The 18,122-nt window shown below is 41.2% G+C and overlaps 1 protein-coding gene across 3 annotated transcripts in view; it reads right to left on the bottom strand.

Annotated features, from left to right (window-relative positions):
* Positions 1-2,821: 2,821 nt before the first annotated feature.
* The window catches only part of STON2 (stonin 2), a 144,688-nt gene continuing 129,387 nt past the window's right edge, over positions 2,822-18,122 (bottom strand). For all 3 annotated transcript variants that reach the window (XM_049612388.1, XM_049612387.1, XM_049612389.1), the window contains 3 exons: positions 10,827-12,665; positions 4,820-5,022; positions 2,822-3,263 (listed from right to left, as the gene is read on the bottom strand). In XM_049612388.1, the coding sequence (XP_049468345.1) occupies positions 3,180-3,263; positions 4,820-5,022; positions 10,827-12,665 (2,126 nt within the window). In that variant the 3' untranslated portion in view covers positions 2,822-3,179. The remainder of the gene's footprint in view (positions 3,264-4,819; positions 5,023-10,826; positions 12,666-18,122) is intronic.

Raw genomic sequence — 18,122 nt, 5'->3', positions numbered from 1 at the left:
ATTGGTAAAGTGAATTTACTTTTAATATCTTCACATTATTGATAACATAGACAAGGACTACTTGTGACCACACACATACACACAATCCAGGTCCAGGGTAGTAAAAAAATCTGCACATCTGCACACCAAAAAGGTAATTTGCCTGTGTTTTCTATGTAGGCTATTCACATAACACTAGGCCTAAAAATAGATAGTATTATATCCCCCAAAGTCCCAAAGGCTACCCATAATCAGTTTCCCGAAAACAGTAGTGGGAAAGCAAATTTGATGAAATCAAGGTGGTAGGTTTTTTTTAAAAAATTATTATTAATAATAATTTGCTTGCTGAATGCAGATAGCATGGAAAGGATTTTCCTAACCCTTGGTTGAAAGAAAAAAAAAAATCCACGTAAAAGCACAAAGGCAATGAGAATTAACTAAGATGGGGAGAAATCGTCCAACAGGCAGCACACATGTGATGCTGGCAGGTGAGGCAGAGATCTTGACAGGGTGCGCAGGTGCTAACATTGGGTAAGGAAGGTGTCAGAATGACCTTCACCTTGCCAGTTCTTTAGTGCATCTTGATGTTTCTGTGAGGAATCTCATGTGCCTTTCGTACAACAGGGGAAGGGCTCTGCCTCACTTGACAGAGACCTTCAGGAAATCCCAATGTATTTCACAAAGTTTACAAAACCACTTATCAAGGAGAAAACAACTAGAGTTAGAGAGTTACTACTGAGATTAGCCTATATGCAAAAGGGATCTTGGGAGCCATCTAGCCCAAATCCAGTGCCCCTTTCATAGCATCTGGGATGGATGGTTATTTTAACCTTTGGGCATTTGCAGCAATAGGAAATATTACTACACAAGTCTTTTCCCCTTTAGAACCACCACATTTAGAACCTCTTATTAGAAAATTCTTTCTTATGTTGAAGCAAACATCTGTTATCTATAAAGTTCCTCTTTGTTCCTATTTTTGCCCTTTGAAGTTACACAGGTAAGTCTTATTCTTCTCCCTTTTTAAAACTCAATGGAAATTTCAGGGCAGCTATATTATTTTATTCTCTCCTATTCTATTCCCCTGTCCCTTATGTAATTAGACCCTTCACAACCCTGGTCACCTGCCTCTGGACACAACTGATTAATGTCTCTCTTAAAACATAGTATCCACAATTGAATCCAACCCTCCATCCAAATGTGGACTGACCAGTGCAGCATGCAGGGCTCTCTGGGCTTCTGTTACCACAGGTTGAATGCATTAACTTTGTGATAGTCACCATACACTCCTAATTCAAACTGAAGTCCTATTTCCCTAAGAAAACATTTCTACAGGAACCATTGTGAAACCATGACTTTTCAACAACCTTCCTGTCAACACACACATAGGTAACACCACTCTGTATTTAGAAGGTTGTATTTAAGCAACTCAGAATATAGTGTTTAAGCAACTCAGAATATAGTGTCTTGTTAATGCCTACTGAATTTTATCCTTTTAGTTTCAGTCTTATGTTCAGGTATTTAAAAAAAAAATGGTAATGATGTCTATGTTCTAGTGTCAGTACGTAGTTACAATTCAGTGAAAATTCACTGGATAAATTAATCCCAAATCTTCCAGTTGAGACTGGATATATCATTTATTTCTCTGTATCATCTGACAAATCTTACAGGTATGCTTTCTGTCCCCTTACTTTATTCTTCACAGGAGAAGAAGGCAGATAGAACCGGCCTTTAAGCTGCTGAGCAGGTATTCCCTTTGGGATGGCCAATATCGTTCCTTGTATGGTAAGGAGACACCAAGATAGAAATAAGAAGTAGAAGTACAGAATATAAGCAGGAACATATGAAGGGAAAGAAGATCGAGTGTCCCAGACTTTTGGAATCAGATTTAATGCTCCCAACATTAGAAAAATAGGCCTTTCCCCCATTTCTACCCTAGAGTCTTCCGCCTTTTAGATCTGTTACAATATTGTAATTATCAAACTCTGAATTTGGGGGGAGAGCTCATATACTAAAAGCTTAGTTTTAAAACAGCTTTTAAATTTTTAAAACTAAAAGCTTAGTTTTAAAACAGCTTTTAAAATTATCTTTTCCACTTATACTTCCTGTAAAGTCTGAATTAAAGAGACATGCAACTGTCTATAGGCTTGAGGTATAAAAAGAGCTCCCAAATGCCCTGACAAATGCCTGAGGTATACATACATACATATATATATATATACACATATATATGTGTGTGTGTATATATATATATATGTATATATATGTGTATATATATATATATACATATACATATGTATATATGTATATGTATATACATATATGTATATATATATGTATATATATATATACATCCATTTGTTTCAGAAACAGAAATGGCCTGTATTTTTCAGTGTGAATTTGGGAATTCTCTGAGATTGAAGTTGTCTCCTGAATTGAATATTATGTTACAATTAATGGCCCTTTTCCCCAGAATGAAGAAAAATCAGCTCAGTTTTGCTTTCCCTTCAATAGCCACCCTTTGCAGAATGTGGGGCTAATCACAGAATAAAAAAGTATCCTATTGTGCCTTTTTTCCATTGTTTATTGTGACTCAGGGTGGTGAACCCTGGGAACAGAGAGATGGAAAAAGTGTTTTAATCAAAACCATCCAGAACTGGGAGGGAAACGTCTTGAAAACTTCTGTTGCATAGTGTTAACATTTAAAGAATGGAGACATGTACAAAGAGCCTAGTAGACCCAAAGAGGAAATGTGTTTTGTACCTCACCTCTTCTGAACCTTTTTCTAGAGGGAGTGACAGAGGTGGATTCTGAATGAACTTTCTCAAGACTGTGTTTTCTAGAAAATCATGTAAGTGACAGATGAACATCAGAAGGAAATGGGGCCAACACTCATGTGGAAGGTTCTCTTCCTGACTCCAACAGTGACAACAAACCACACCCAACAGCTGTGAGATAAGCAGAGTGAAGAAAAGGAGGCTTAATTAGACAATAAGCCCCAAAAGTCAGGTGAACTAGGTACATCATCAGGCATATCAGGGTCTCTCCAAAGCAACCACCTCAAGGTTTCCTGTTAAAATACAGGTAACTACAAAAGGAAGGTCCAAAATACTGTTCCCAACATGGAGTAGTCATGGTAGGTACTGACTTGAACTTCAGCTATTCATGAGAACTTGGGTCATGCCCCCTGCAGTAGGGCTTTGTCACTGGACCCCACACTCCTTGGGATTTTCCATTTCATCTCCTTCAAAGTCTGGCTTCAAACTCTTTTTTTGCTCAATTTCCACCTGCCAAGAATAGAAGTTGGAGAGAAATATCAGAAAGAGGAGAAAAACATCCCAATAATAAATAATCTCAAAGAGAATACCTCACCACGCTCGTTGAGATTCCCTGTAATTTTGTTAATGTTTTGGGCTTTAGCCACACTGAAGATACTGGCCCTGAGTATATTAGGATTATCTCTTTGCACATGCTCTTTGCTTGCTCTGGAATCCCCCTTCCTCACAGTCCACCTGGAAAATTCTTATTCTTTGTCTTGCATAGTTGTTCAAAGGTCACCTTGAGTCATGTTCCCAAGTCATTAGGTAGAGTGAGGCGTTCTTCCTGGGCATATTTCCACTGTACCTGGTATACCTGCCCGGCTGCCCCCCAACCACAGGCTACATAGGACAGGGGTACGCCCTTGTTGACTATTGTACTCCAATAATGTAGGTATACAGCAGGCAAGCACAAAAGTTTATCAAAATGACTGAATTCCTTTCCATCTGGCTGTTTATACTCTCCATTACTTTATCTCTTTCCAAAGTTAAGTACTCTAGTGTTTATAGTTCTTCCTGTGTCTCCTGCAAAATACGGCAGCTACAACTATGAAGGGATTAATAAATTCATCTTGCCTTGAAAGTGACACACGCTGAAGCCTTTGACAAGTCAGAAAGGAAATCTATCAAGCTAGAGAGTTTCATAATTAAAACTGCTCTTCTCTTCACCACTTTGGATATTTATGATGAAGGGAACAATTAAAGAAAAAACAGATGAGGGTCATGCTTGATGAAAGTGCTATATTTTCCCTGGCCACAAGATGGAGTATGTGTTCTTTCTGGTAGTTTAAGGTTTTAGATCACGCAACTAAGGAAACATTGAAGAACAATAAATAACCTTGAAAAACTAAGGATATTGTTATGAATAAAAAAATTATTAAACCGTTTGCAAAATAATTCTTCAATAATCCCCATTTTCTATCTTTGGCATTTAATCTGCTATTGAATTTCCAATGCCTGAAGACAGAATCACTATTTATATCAGAACACTCCAACTTAGTTTCCTCCTTCCACAGCCCTGATCCTGTTACTATTACAGAAGCTTGCTTGGCTTTTGAATTTTGTCCTGGTATAGCCCAGTGACCAGGTCATAGGTGTCCTGACTTTACTCAGATCTACTTCACCAACTCTGAAGCTGAATGAAATACATGCTTTGGGTTAGCACTTTCCTGAACTCCCCTCCACTTTCAAGTTCACAACTTCTGCAACATATATTATGAATGAGTAATACTAATTCCTTTACCCCATGACTCTTTTGTTGTTGTTCATGATGACTGAAAAACATTATACTCTCCTCTTTCATTCACCTCTTTATTTTTTCCCAACCTTTCTCTTGCCCACCAGTGAGACTATTCATTCAAATCAGAGCAGACTCATCCACAGCTATGCATGGTGTACCTCTCTCTAAGGCGGTAAGAGAACATCCTGCATTCAAGGCAGGCACTGCTAAAGGGAACAAGACAGGGGAGGGGAAGGGGGTGAACAAATGGACCTGGAAACATTAGCCAGATGCCTCCCGAGGCTACCTTGTAGCTGTAGTGTGCAGAATAATTGACCCACTTCCTGACATCAGTCTTGTCTTCTACAGAGATGGATCTTACGGCAGCTTTAGAGGCAGAAGTTGTGGGCATGCTGAACTCAACATTCACGTGACTGGCAAATCTGGAAGGCACTTCCCGGTCAGAGCCAAGTTCAAGGTGGCAGAAGAAACAGTGTGGGTGACCAGAAGCTATGAAAGGAAAAGAATTTAGACATTAGGTTCTTTGGGGAGGACATGGAAGAAGAGGCCAAAAGAGCCACTCAATAGCAAAGGAGGCTCAGCACCAGGCAGTCTTTCCGAGGGTCCAATGCTGAGCGGAGGACTTACAACAGAAATCACACTGCCTGTGCCTCAGACCCTTCTGATTACAGTAGCCTTGTATCCTAGCAATAAAACCCACAGCCTGAGAAACCCACTCAGGTCAGGGTGATAATGGGAACACAACACAAATAATAAGTAATAGAGGCTGTAAATTGGCAGGAAGGAATAAAAGGGATCAGCACTTAGCACCTAATAGAGCATCAATGACAGCCATGTGGAGCAAAGTAATTAATTCCCTTTGAAAGATGGATTTTCTTTTTTTAATTAAAAAAAATTTAATGTTTATTTTTGAGAGACAGGGAGACAGACAGAGAGACAGAGTGCGAGCAAGGCAGGGGAAGAGAGAGAGGTAGACATAGAATCCAAAGCATGCTCCAGGCTCTGAGATGTCAGCACAGAGCCCAACGCGAAGCTCGAACCCACAAACCGCGAGATCATGACCTGAGCCAAAGTTGTAGACTTAACTAACTGAACCACCTAGGCACCCAGAAGATGAATTTTCTTAATCATCTTAATCATCTCATATTTTTACAAAGATGCTTTTGGAATGTCTCTGTGGGTAAATGGCACATGTAAATGATGAAGCCCTTATAAACAACAGCTTTGCATTAAGGAAGCACATGGTATGATGGGTAGAACACAGGCCAACAGGACACCGAGTATGACTTTTAGCTCTCCTGCTAAATGTCAGAAATCTTGCACCCACATCCTTGTTCTCTCCAGCTTCAAGTCCTGATTTGGGAAGTGGGGAAATGGAGGTAGGTCAATGCAAGGCACAGTCCTTTCCTGTTCTTTAATTCTACAAATCTATGGTTCGTTCTACTGTACGTGGCTGAAAAACTTGAGGACCGTTATTAGCTATCTGAGTGAAAAGAGAGCTTAGTTCTGTGACTATAACCTTTGAAGCATCGTTGTTTGTTGAGCATCCTTTACTGTCCCAGCTGCTGTGTGCACACCCTCTCCCCGCATCTTCATAACAATCCCTTGAGGTCACAGCCATTCCAGTCTACAGATGAGGCAACCAAGGCTTCGGGGAGGTAAAGCGAGCCGCCCAGTCAGAACTGCAAAGTGGCAGAATGAGAACTGAACCCAAGCAGTCAGTCTCCAAAGTGCTTTAGCCACTTTGTCTGAGTCACAGCCACCCTCATGGTCTCCCATCTCAAGACCAGGTTTTGCAGGGTGACATGAGTAGAGAAGTGAGCTGTAAGAACCCCCATACAACAACTCACCATGGATAAACAACGTGACACAGCTTTGACTTTGTTATGTAACAGCAAGAGTCCTAAGTTATCTGAGCTTCCCCAAATAAACAATTTCAATTTTCTTTATTGGTCTGGACAGGACTTTTTAATCTCGGAGAGTGAGGACATACACACCCGCTCTCCAAGGAAAACATCACGCAGTGAAGTATTTGTTTTGCTCTATTTCACAAATAACATATTTCAGTGGTTATTTCTAAAGAGTAATACTTTGGGAAATTGAGAAACTTGCACTGGTTTCTAGGAAAGAAATTTAAATTTGATACATATGTTAGTAAAAATTATATTATCTAAAAATGAACCCAGGTGATTTATTTTAAATTACAATTGTGATTACACAGCTTTCAGTTACTGAGCATTTCTTACAGGCCAGAGACTGCTAAACACTTAAAAGCATTATCTAATTTCTATCTTAATGAGCTAGGTATTCATAATCCTCTTCTGTAAATGAGGAAAATAAGATTTCTCTGAGAGGTTTAAGTAAATGGCCTGAGGTCTTACAGCCACTAAATTGCAGCATTGGGAATAAAACTCAGATCTGACAGATTCCAAATTATGTCCTAAACTCCTCTCAATATATTGCTATAGATTTAGATCACTCTGAAGTACACAGAGTTTACTTTAATTCAATGGCAACTTCAACAACAGTTTTACCCCGTTACCCTTATTTAAACATTGTCAGAATACTGAGAAATCATTACTTTCCACAAAGCAGATGCCTCCTCTCACCTTCCAAAGTGTATTCACAGCAAACCCTATGAAAGCAGTATTCCCTCTGGATTCCAGGCGTCCACTAATGGACGCCCACGATGTATAAGGCTGAGGGACAGATAGGGATATGCAATTCTGAAAGCTAGTACAGTTTGATTTATGGTAATGAACTATGTGAACCCACACATTTTGTCATCTTCCTTGATGAAACCAAGAAAATTTAATTTAAAATTTAGATTTCTACTTTCCATAAAAGGTAAATTATATTGAAATTGCTTTTCTCTTGGTCTAATATTAGAGAACTGGAGTTCCAGCGAAGAAAGCTACCTGTGCAGGACAGAATGCTTTGTGTCCTGGCGGATGATCTGGGAAAGCAGTAGGACTTGTTCTGGTGCCTTCTAGGATTAAGAAAAGCTTTTGGGGTCAGGGTGAAAGGGTCCCCGAAGAGTGCGGGTGGGGGGGCAGGGGGCGTGGGGAGGGGATGACTGTACATGCACACAGCTGGGCTAGGCCCACCACTTCAGGCCACATTGGACTCCGGTGGCAGCTTGTTAGTCTTTTGGTGACTGGGACTGGGACAAGCCCGCTGTGACTACAGCCTCAGATGCCAGCAAAGCCAGGGGTACAGACCTACAGACCCGTGCTGCCTGTGGTCTGACTGTCCTGCCTGCTGCAAGTTAGGGATACGGGGCCACTGCCAGTAGAAGTAAGCACGCAGAGGTTGAGGCCTCCTTTACTGTAAACAGAGGTGTGAGAATTACGGAAAATAACCTGTAAAAGGCACTTTCCCAAGGCTCTCTGAAGTCCAAGATAGAGGAGTTCAGAAAAGGGATGATTACTAATAGATCATCAATTCGGTGGTTTCATGGAGGGCACACTGGATGGGGACAGGAGGAGCTGGTCCCAGGGAACACCAGCAACGCTAAGAACCTGCTGTCTGACTTACTTCAGACTCCATGTGCCTTGAGTTGCCAGAAAAGGGTGTTATCAATTTCCTGAACAGATCCAGAAATATACCACCATTGGTCAGGAGTAGTATTAGAAGCCCTTTGCCAGGGTGGGGGTGGGGGGTTGCTATTAAAAATGCATAACCATGAATAACAAAAGCAGGGATGAGGGGGTAGCTTAACTGAGAAACATTCCCAAATATCCTTATGCTGTCCTGGATTTCAAAAATCTTTCACAAAGGTTCCAGTAATCAGGAAATACATTTGTAATATATAAGCTTCATTAACTTGGCCTTGAGCCTACTGAACACTCACCTGCTGGGAAAGCATTAAAGAACATGTTTGCTGAAGACCTATATTTCCCCGTGTCCTGCATCCATTCCCCCCATTTCTTCTGGTAACAATCTTTTCCCCCTCCCTCTGCTTTGGGAGATAATCTTCCCCAGCACTGCATGTCATTTTGGAGGTCGTGTCAGTCAAAATGCGCTGTCTTCCCCTTGACTCTTGACAGAAAACGGCTTGTGATGATTTATGCCAATAGCTGTGGACTGAGGAGGCATCTCACAGCTCTGCTTTCAAGAGCCATCCTTTCTACGCCTGCTCATTCAACCCTTCCAGCCTTTCCTTCAGTGCTCTGAGCTATCCTCCAACAATCTTGTTTCGTTTTGTTTTTGCTGCTTATAACCAAAACTCCTCATACAGTACTTTTAAATATTTGAGAGAGAAAACTTTGAAGCAAATGAGATAGAGGTGTACACATTGAGAAAACTGAAAATCTCTCTTCCCTTAGAGGAAGTTACTTCATGTTTGTGTCTATTTGGTGTCTTCTACTAAGAGGCAGCTGTGGTATTGAGAAAAGACCCCTGGATGTGGCTTTGTGACTTCAGATAAGTCATGTCACTCTCGGTCCTTAATTTTCTCATCTGTAGAATGAAGAGGTTTGAATCAAGTTATTCCCAAGGCCCCTTCCAGCTTGAAAACTCGGTAATCCCATAATGAAGTTATCTGAATCCATAGGTAACAAACTGAAGAGCTAAGCATTCCGATAAACATAAACCTGAGGCCTTGTCTTTTCTGATGTCAAGTCTCCAGCAGGTTAAACAGTAATTTGCTTCCTACCACCTCAGTTTTCTTCTCAGGGGCTTCTGTGCCAAAGGACAGTTCAGGGCTTCTCCTCTCCTCCGTCAGTTCAGGTGGGCCCCATGGCTGAGGTGGAGATCACCGTGCTATCACTAGGAGAATACAGTGCTGACCGGGAGAAAGGAATATGCAAGCACAGAGAGGAAGACTTTGTTTTTAAAAATCCTGTCAGTTTAGAAATGGCAGGGGGGTGGGGGATGGCCAACCCTGCCTCAAACACAGAGATCCAATTGTCTTTTCATTTTGCACCGCTACACCCAGTGTCTGACACAGAATGCCCCGGTGTGTTCCACCCCCCTGGACTGCTTGGGGAGGTGACCAGATCATACTGCCTCTTGCCATCACATCACGATACATTTTGGGTACGATGACAGGACCACTCCACCTTCAGAACAGGAAATGAAGACTCTATAAACACACCACTAGGATTTAATAGTAGAATGGAAGAATATCTGCATAAGAGAAGGACATTTCCGTCAAGAGTTTTTTTAAACTTTACTCCTTTTGCTCGGCTCGGATATCTATTTGTTAACAGATGGGCACAGTTTATTATAAACAAGAAGAGAAGTGCTTTAAAGGATCACAGGATCATGAGCTTACTGCCTGTCATTGGAGTCACTCGGACTTCCTCTAAGAAATAGGGCTATTAGAACTAGTTGGATCACTCCCTAGTTTTGTCATTTCGTTAAATTCACTGGACCCCTGAGGAAAGTCATTGCCTTCTGTGCTCACTCAAGCACAAAAGCACCCCTGATAGCCGTGAGCAAGCCAGCTAGGGCTGGTTAGCTTGCTTTCTTTGTGTAATTCAAACATACCTTCCTTTATTGATTTGGTTTTTTTGTCTGACAGAATTTCAGCCCCTATTGGACCTTCTGGTCCTGGCTGGATCTTCAGTCTCATCAGAGGCCATTTCTCCTCTTCCTGCATCCTCAAATCCCAACTCCGAGTTGGAGATGTTATGACTGACAGATCTTGCACATGGTGACTGGAATCTTTTTTTTTTTTAATTTTTTTTTTAATTTATTTTTGGGACAGAGAGAGACAGAGCATGAACGGGGGAGGGGCAGAGAGAGAGGGAGACACAGAATCGGAAACAGGCTCCAGGCTCCGAGCCATCAGCCCAGAGCCTGACGCGGGGCTCGAACTCACAGACCGCGAAATCGTGACCTGGCTGAAGTCGGACGCTTAACCGACTGCGCCACCCAGGCGCCCCGGTGACTGGAATCTTAAATCTAACTGAGAAAGATACCTCTTCAGAACCCAGAAGCCTGCTAGGATCTGGAAACAGCTTCCACATATAATACTTACATGAGTCAGAAAAGAATACAAACTCATAAGCTGCCCTGGAAACGTGCTTAGTGGCTCAACCCGCTAATAATGCAGAGTTCTCTGGAAGAAGCATGATAACAAAGGGGTGAGAACATGTTGTGAACTGGGTCATTCACGTTTGTTCCTTACTCCGCACAAGTATTTTTGATTTTCTGGTCCCATTCCTCCATTACCATTTGTCACCCAACAAAAACCAACACTTCATAGGGGAACAGAGTATGGAACTTGGACCCCTGCTCTTCTGTAACCATGTGGCAGTTTTCACAGAAGAGAAGCCTGTACCTACCCGAGTTTTTGTCAGGCAGTCGGTTTATCCTCCACACAATGGAGTTGAAGGCATGCTCGTACTTGGCAGTTCCCAGAGTTACTCTCATGACAGGCTCAGAGCCAGATACACTAGTTGAACCAAAACTTGCCCCCCGGTTCACTTTAGCTTTTAGAGACTTTTCCCCCAGGACACTTTCCCTGCGGAAGTTTTTCACCCACTCACTGGGCACGGGGTAACGAACCATCACATTCTCACAGGGAACCTGGGTGAGAGGGTCTCGGTTAGAGGAGAAGCCGGTTGACATCCTCAGCCAGCTCTGCACCTCCACCTCTGCCCCATTGATGCTTGCTGCTGTCCTGAGAGTGAAAGGCAAGGTCTTTTCTGCAAATATTGTCCTGAACCGCATTAGCTCAAACCGGCAGGCGTCCAAAGGGTTGAACAGAATAACCCGTGAGTTGTTGAATACATCCTCATCCACACACCCATGAAAATGGCACTGATGGAGCTTGATCCACTTTGTGGTGGTGGTCGGCATGATGTCCTGCCGGGAAACTATTTCGTTCCCTTTGACAAGGACATCGTTGAGGCCCAAGCGGCACTCTGCAAGCCCAGAGAGGAAACTCAGAATGTGGATCCGTGTCAGGACATGGTGCTGGAGAATCTGGTTGTCTCCCTTGCTCACAATGCCAGAGAACTCATCCCTGACATCCACAGTAATCTCCTCTTCAAGGTAGTTCAAGCCCACTGTGCTTAAGTCCATTGACAACACTGGTAGATTCATGAGCCGGTCCTGAACAGCTCGGATGAAACTGAGGAAGTCATCGTAATTGGTGGTGCCCAGCTTGATCACTTGTTCCCTCTCTGCTGTGTGGGCCACAGCAGGTTTGGGCTGGTATTTCTTCTTCTCCTTGTAGGTGACACGGTCTATTCGCAAGCTGTGGATCCTGCCATTCTCGTCATAGTTTTGGAGCCGGGGTTCCGAAATTTCATGGCAGATCTCCAGCTTGAACTCACGGAATGGTTTTTCTAGACCCTGCTCATAATATAGCTGCAAGTAACCACTGTCTGTCAGTTTGATGTAGATGGGTCCCCAGTGCCTAGACGACATGATGTTTTTCTTCTCAGGGATCCTTAGCATCATTGGCCATCCATCCCTGGGCTGGGACAGCATTGAATCAGGTGGGTGGTCATCTAGTTCAATCCAGGCTTTCGGGTCATCATCTGGTAGTGTCGCACTGCTTAAGTGATCAGGATCATCAATCTGGAGTTGTTTGAGTTTTTCAACAGCATCAGAGTGTGACTGGTTTTTGCTTGAGTCATCAAAACTGATGGCATCTTGGTAGATGACAATGAGAGAATCTCTTTGGCTTTTGCCTGTGGCACTGGAAATGGAATTGTTTTGGGAGCGTCTCTCCTGCTCCTCAAAAAAAGCAATGAAAGGGTTGATGGGGGAAGGCTGTACATCCTGCAGAGTCTCATTCAGGAAAGGATTGGTTGCCCTCCAAGGTGGAGCCTCGGTTATGGAAGGCGGATGGTTTAAGGAGGAAATGTCCAGCTTCTGAACTTTGGAAAAGTTCATCAATGTGCTCTTGGGACGTTCCCTCTTCTTAAATGACCCAGCTGAGTGATAAGATACATCTGGGATCACAGATGCAGTAGGTGGTGGGTTTGGCTTCAGGGGAGAGGTGACTGGTGGCAAAGGGCAGCTGACTTCATTGTCATCAAAAGTGACCCAGCTGGGGAAACGAGCAGAAGTCACTGGAGTTGCAGGGTGTCCATTCGTGGCTGGACTACTGGCCGGCCAGCTGACAGCCTCCATCTCTACCTCTTCATCTTCCTGGAGTGAGGAAGAACTGTCTGCAAGAAAAAGGAGAGCTTATGAGGGCTGCTATTCAGGGCCTCTACAAGTACGGGAAACTGAGGTATGGGAATGAAGGATGAGTAGAATTTTATCTGGAATCTGATAAATTCAAAAGCAGCTCACTACCTGTCTCAAGTGCTAGTCTGGGCACAGAATCTCATAATTTTGTAATAAGCACACCAAAGGGGCCACACATCAAATGCAGTAAGAATACAAATAGGTCTATCAATACAGAAGCACTGATAGGCCCAAGGTCCCTTGCAGTTTAACTCTTATACATTCTCCCTTTATTTAATAGAAGTTTCTAGAATAGATTTTTTTTTTACTGTGCTATAAAGTATGCATTCTTAATTCTTAGACATTGAAAACCACCTCCTACATAAAATGATATAAAGCTGATCTCATTAGACAAGACAAGTTATCTGCTCTAAGTGATAATATGATTACAAATAATGTAATTGGGGGGAATTTGCCCAAATGTGATCAATAAATATTAAAAACAAAGTGTTAACATCCTGAATAAGGTCATACAGGTAAATAAGAAGGCTATAAAAACTCCAATAGAAATACAGACAAAGGACACATACAGACAGCTCAGGAGAGAGAAACTAAAAATGTCTAATAAGCATGTGAAAATGTCCAATCTCACTGGAAATAAGAAAAAAATGCAGATTAAAAACAATCAGTGAAGATTCTTAAAGTTTTTACTCCTCAATGAAGGTAAGGGTACTATGATATGAACAGTAAATAGACCTTTAATGGGACTCTAAGTTGCTACAAACTCTCTGAAAGTGGTTTGGCCATTTGTATTAAGGCCTTGCAAATGTGCATAAATAATAACTTTGTAATTCTTCCCTAAGGAAATAAATCTAAATTGTGAACGAAGCTTTGGGTGAATGTTAAGAAACCGAGGTATGCAATAGAATACCCAGCCATTAAAATGTTTACAAGTATGCAATAACATGAGGAAATACTTATAATTTCTTCTATTTTCTCTAAAATACTTTTCCATCTTGGAGTTTATTTATTTTATGCAGATAAAAAAGTATTATTACAAATAAAACTCCACCCTGGCAGGGCCTTCAAGGAAGGGGAGGCAGGACTCGAGTTTCCATAAGGGAAAGATCCAAACCTTTCAGTCAGCATCAAGACCCTGTGTGTCTGCGGGGACTGTGGGAAGGGAGGGGAAAGTGAAGCCTTTAGCAAGGAGTGGATTCTGATGAAGGAGTGGCACGGAAAACAAATCTGTGTCTGGCATCCAGTAGATATTCAGTAAAAGTTTGTTGAGTGACTAAGTGAGAAAAGAGTTTGCACTGGAGCAGTTCTATTTACTCTGTTCCTGGAGAAATGTCGAGGGGGGACCTCTGCCACCACTTTACCCACTGTTTCTATTTCCAGTAATGTGGCATGAAAGAGAAATGGATGCTCAGTGGTTGAGTCAAGTAGTTGAGTTTTCTGACCACTTCCCTTAACTGTCACGAATATCATATCCGACCAAACCAAATTAGTAATGCTGCACATAAATGGAAGTAGAATTACATGTGGTGGGATGGCTGCTTGTCATTCATCTTTTTTTTTTTTTTAAATTTATTTTGAGAGAGCGTGAGGGAGGGGCAGAAAGAGAGGGGAGAGAGAATCCCAAGCAGGCTCTGCACTGTCAGTGCAAAACCCGATGTGGGGCTCAAACCCATGAACCTGGGTAAGATCATGACCTGAGCCGAAGTCAGGTGCTTAACTGACAGAGCCACCCAGGTGTCCCTCAAAGCATTTTAAAATTAAAAATGAGACTTCCCTTCAAATTAATCATTAATACACTTTTGTAGATGTGTGCTTTATTTTCTGAAAAAATGAAGGGAAAGGGGTCAAGAAAACCCAGGTTTGTAGGATTTATGTATTATTTATCATTATTATCATTATCCTTATTACTACTATTACTGCAACAACTACTACTGTTATCATAATGAAGGCTAAAGGGAACAGTGTGGCCCAGAGTAAAATACAATCACTTCCTTGGAACAGTAACTGATCCTCCCTAGACAACTGGGGTTGCATCTCAAAACATCAGTTTCTTCTGAAGCCACTCTAAGGAGCTTTTGTAACCTTAGTGCTCCCACCCAAACAGCCTGATACTGACCCAGCCCCTGTGGAGGGATATCCTTTTTGCCTTGGGGTTCATGACCACTCCCTCATTTAAACAAGCCCAAGTCTTTTTCCTCTGAAGGGTGCTTTTCTGCCAAAGCTGTTTTTATTCTTGCTGCCAAAGGATTCCCTTCTGCTGGGAATCCTGTCTCCAAAATAGCATTTCTCATTTTCCTCTATGAAGCCAAAAAAGAAGGGGGGTGGAAAAAAAAAAAAAAAGAGGCTTTGTCTCCACTTGACACAATTTTCTTACAATAAATTTCTTTTTAAATGAAGCTATTTAAAATCACACAAAGTCCTAGACGGTTTTGAAGCATTAGACTTAAGATACAATTTAAATGAATCTTCTTTAAATCTGGAGGGAAAGTTTTTAATTAAATTAATTTCTAGAGATTCTATATTCTCTTTGATGGTCATTGAAAAGTATTAAAAGACTTTGTTACAAAATATTCTCTCCTTTGACAGTTTCATCTCCCGTGATTACAAACTGCTTTAAAAAATCCATCATTTGGCACGGCAGTGGGACATAGGTCAAACGTCTGGAGATTTTTTTCCCTACAAAATCATTTATTAAATAAAAAATGTCTTAGGGGCACCTGGGTGGCTCAGTTGGCTAAGCATCCTACTATTGGTTTTGGCTCAGGTCATGATCTCAGGGTTCAAGCCCCGCATTGGGCTCTGTGCTGACAGTGCAGAGCCTGCTTGGGATTCTCTCTCTCTCCCTCTTTCTCTGCCCCTCCCCTGTGTGCTCTCTCTCTCTCTCTCTCTCTCTCTCAAAATTAATAAATTTATAAAAAAAAGTCTTAATAAAGATACTTTTACAGATGAAAAGCAAAAGTGTCTCTAGCTCACATGAAAATAAAGCATTTCTTGGGGCAAACCCAAGGACTGACAAACACTACTTTGAAAAACTATCCCTTATTAACACTGACTTCTCTATTTGTAAGCTCTTAACTTTCTGTCATTTATCACTGAGATTTTCAATGGTTTTTGCAAAGATTAGGTCATATATTTTCTGAGTCTCTTTTAATTAAAACCTCTTTATTACATTATTTGAGACTTTCACATATAAAAAGTAACTTATCTGTATGTAAAATTCTGGGGAAACATATATCATATATGACAAAAACTTGACGTCCTTCATATAATAGTATGGTGTATTCTTAATAAAAATGACACACCCTTACAAAAATAAAGTAAAATAAAATAGGATAAGAACAGACAATTCATGGGGTACCTGGGTGTCTCAGGTGGTTGAGCATCCAACTCTTGGTTTTGGTTCAGGTCATGGTCTCATGGTTCATGGTTTGAGCCCCACATCGGGCTCTGTGATGACAGTGTGGAGTCTGCTTGGGATTCTCTCTCTCCCTCTCTCTGCCCTTCCCCCATTCACACTGTCTCTCTCTTAAAATAAAGATACTTTGGAAAAAAAAAAAAAAAGGAGGGGCGCCTGGGTGGCTCAGTTGTTTGGATGTCTGACTTCGGCTCAGGTCACGATCTCGTGGTTCATGGGTTCGAGCCTCGTGTCGGGCTCTGTGCTGACAGCTCAGAGACTGGAGTCTACTTTGGATTCTGTGTCTCCCTCTCTCTCTCTGTTCCTCCCCTGCTTGCACTCTCTCTCTCTCTCTCTCTCTCTCTCTCTCAGGTAAATAATATTTTAAAAATGTTTTTAAAAAGGAATAATTCACTAATGAAGAAATATAAATATGTAATAACTATTTGGAAAAAAAAGAAGTTTCAACCTTTTTATAAAACAATAAATACAATTCTCTCTGTGTCATAGAGACAAAAATTTGGAAAGAATAATAATCATTATTGGTGACACAAGGAAACTTACACTCTGATGAAAGTTAAAAAAAATCTTTCTGGGGGCAATTTGAAAATTTGTACAAAAGTCTCAAAAATGTGACCCCAAAATTCTACTCGTACAACTGTATTGTAAGGAAAGAACAATACATGCATGCAGAGATACATTTAGTGTAGGTTTATCACAGCAATGTTTGTATCAGAAAAATTGGAAAACGACATAAATGTCCAGCGATGGAGGATTGTTTATATCGAGTATTATGCTCCTAAAATGGAATCCCATGCAGCTATTAAGCAAATGTTATTGACACATGTTTATTCACACAGAAGCTGATTATGACATACATTTTGCATGAACAGTAACAAGAGCCTACAATCTGGAGTCAAACTGCCTTGGTTTCAATTCCGTACCTGTAGCACATTAGCCATGTGACTTTGGGCAAGTTTTTAAATTTCTCTGCACCTCAGTCTTCCCATCTATGACATTAAGAAAATATGAAATCCTGGGGCTCCTGGGTGGCTCAGTTGGTTAAGTGTCTGACTCTTGATTTCAGCTCAGGTCATGGTCTCAAGGTTCGTGGGCTCGAGCCCCGTGTCGGGCTCTATGCTGACAGTGTGGAGCCTGCTTCAGATTATCTCTCTCCCATCCTCTCTCTGCCTCTCCCCTGCTTATGCTCTCTTTCTCTCTCAAAATAAATAAATACAACATTAAAAAAATATATTAAATCCTACCTGTCAGGGTTGTTGGGAAAATTTAATATAGATTTTAGAATTGTGCCTGGCAAGTAATAAATGATAAGTGTTCAGTAGATGTTAGCTGCTATCACTACTCCTACTAGAAGGATACATTTTCATGATATAAAGTATACATATATTTAAAAAGCACTGGAATATAATACTTCAAAATATTTTGATGTGAAAACCAATGTCTCCTGTGGGGTAAGAGGTGATTTAAAAAATATTAAATCTGTATTCTTTAAGAAAATGCTGTTTGCTTACAAGATAAATAGTAAAAGGTCAAAATACATCCTTCGCACTCCTGCTAATTAACCTTAGAGAAAGAGAACAGTTTAGCTGTAATCCATGTTGATAAAGCAGCAGTTAGATCTTTCCCATGACACTTATGACTGATGTAGTTGGTACTGAGAACAATGAGGGGAGAGAAAGAAAAAAAAACCAGCAAGTTTCTTCAGTAAGAAACAGGCAAAAACTAATTATGCTCAGAACAAAATTAACTATCATCCAGAATTTCATTTTATTGACTTATTAAAATAAAACCAAAGCCAAAAATCCAGCATAATTTTAATTACTATCTCTTCCACCTGCTACCTCCAAATTACTTTTATTATGAGTTGGGCTGCTGCCAAACCAAAGCCATGTATAAAAATCAGGTTCTCCTTGGCCCACTGGGAGAGCTAGCTAGTACCTACGAGCTTCCTAATGTCTTTACTGATGCCAACAAAAAAGACACGGCGGATTCTTTCAATGCTAGACCACAATCTATTTTA

This window comes from Panthera uncia (genome assembly GCF_023721935.1).
Source record: "Panthera uncia isolate 11264 chromosome B3 unlocalized genomic scaffold, Puncia_PCG_1.0 HiC_scaffold_1, whole genome shotgun sequence".
Classification (NCBI taxonomy): domain Eukaryota; kingdom Metazoa; phylum Chordata; class Mammalia; order Carnivora; family Felidae; genus Panthera; species Panthera uncia.
Note: the sequence above shows the minus strand (reverse complement) of the source record. Positions and strands in the feature narration are given on the sequence as shown.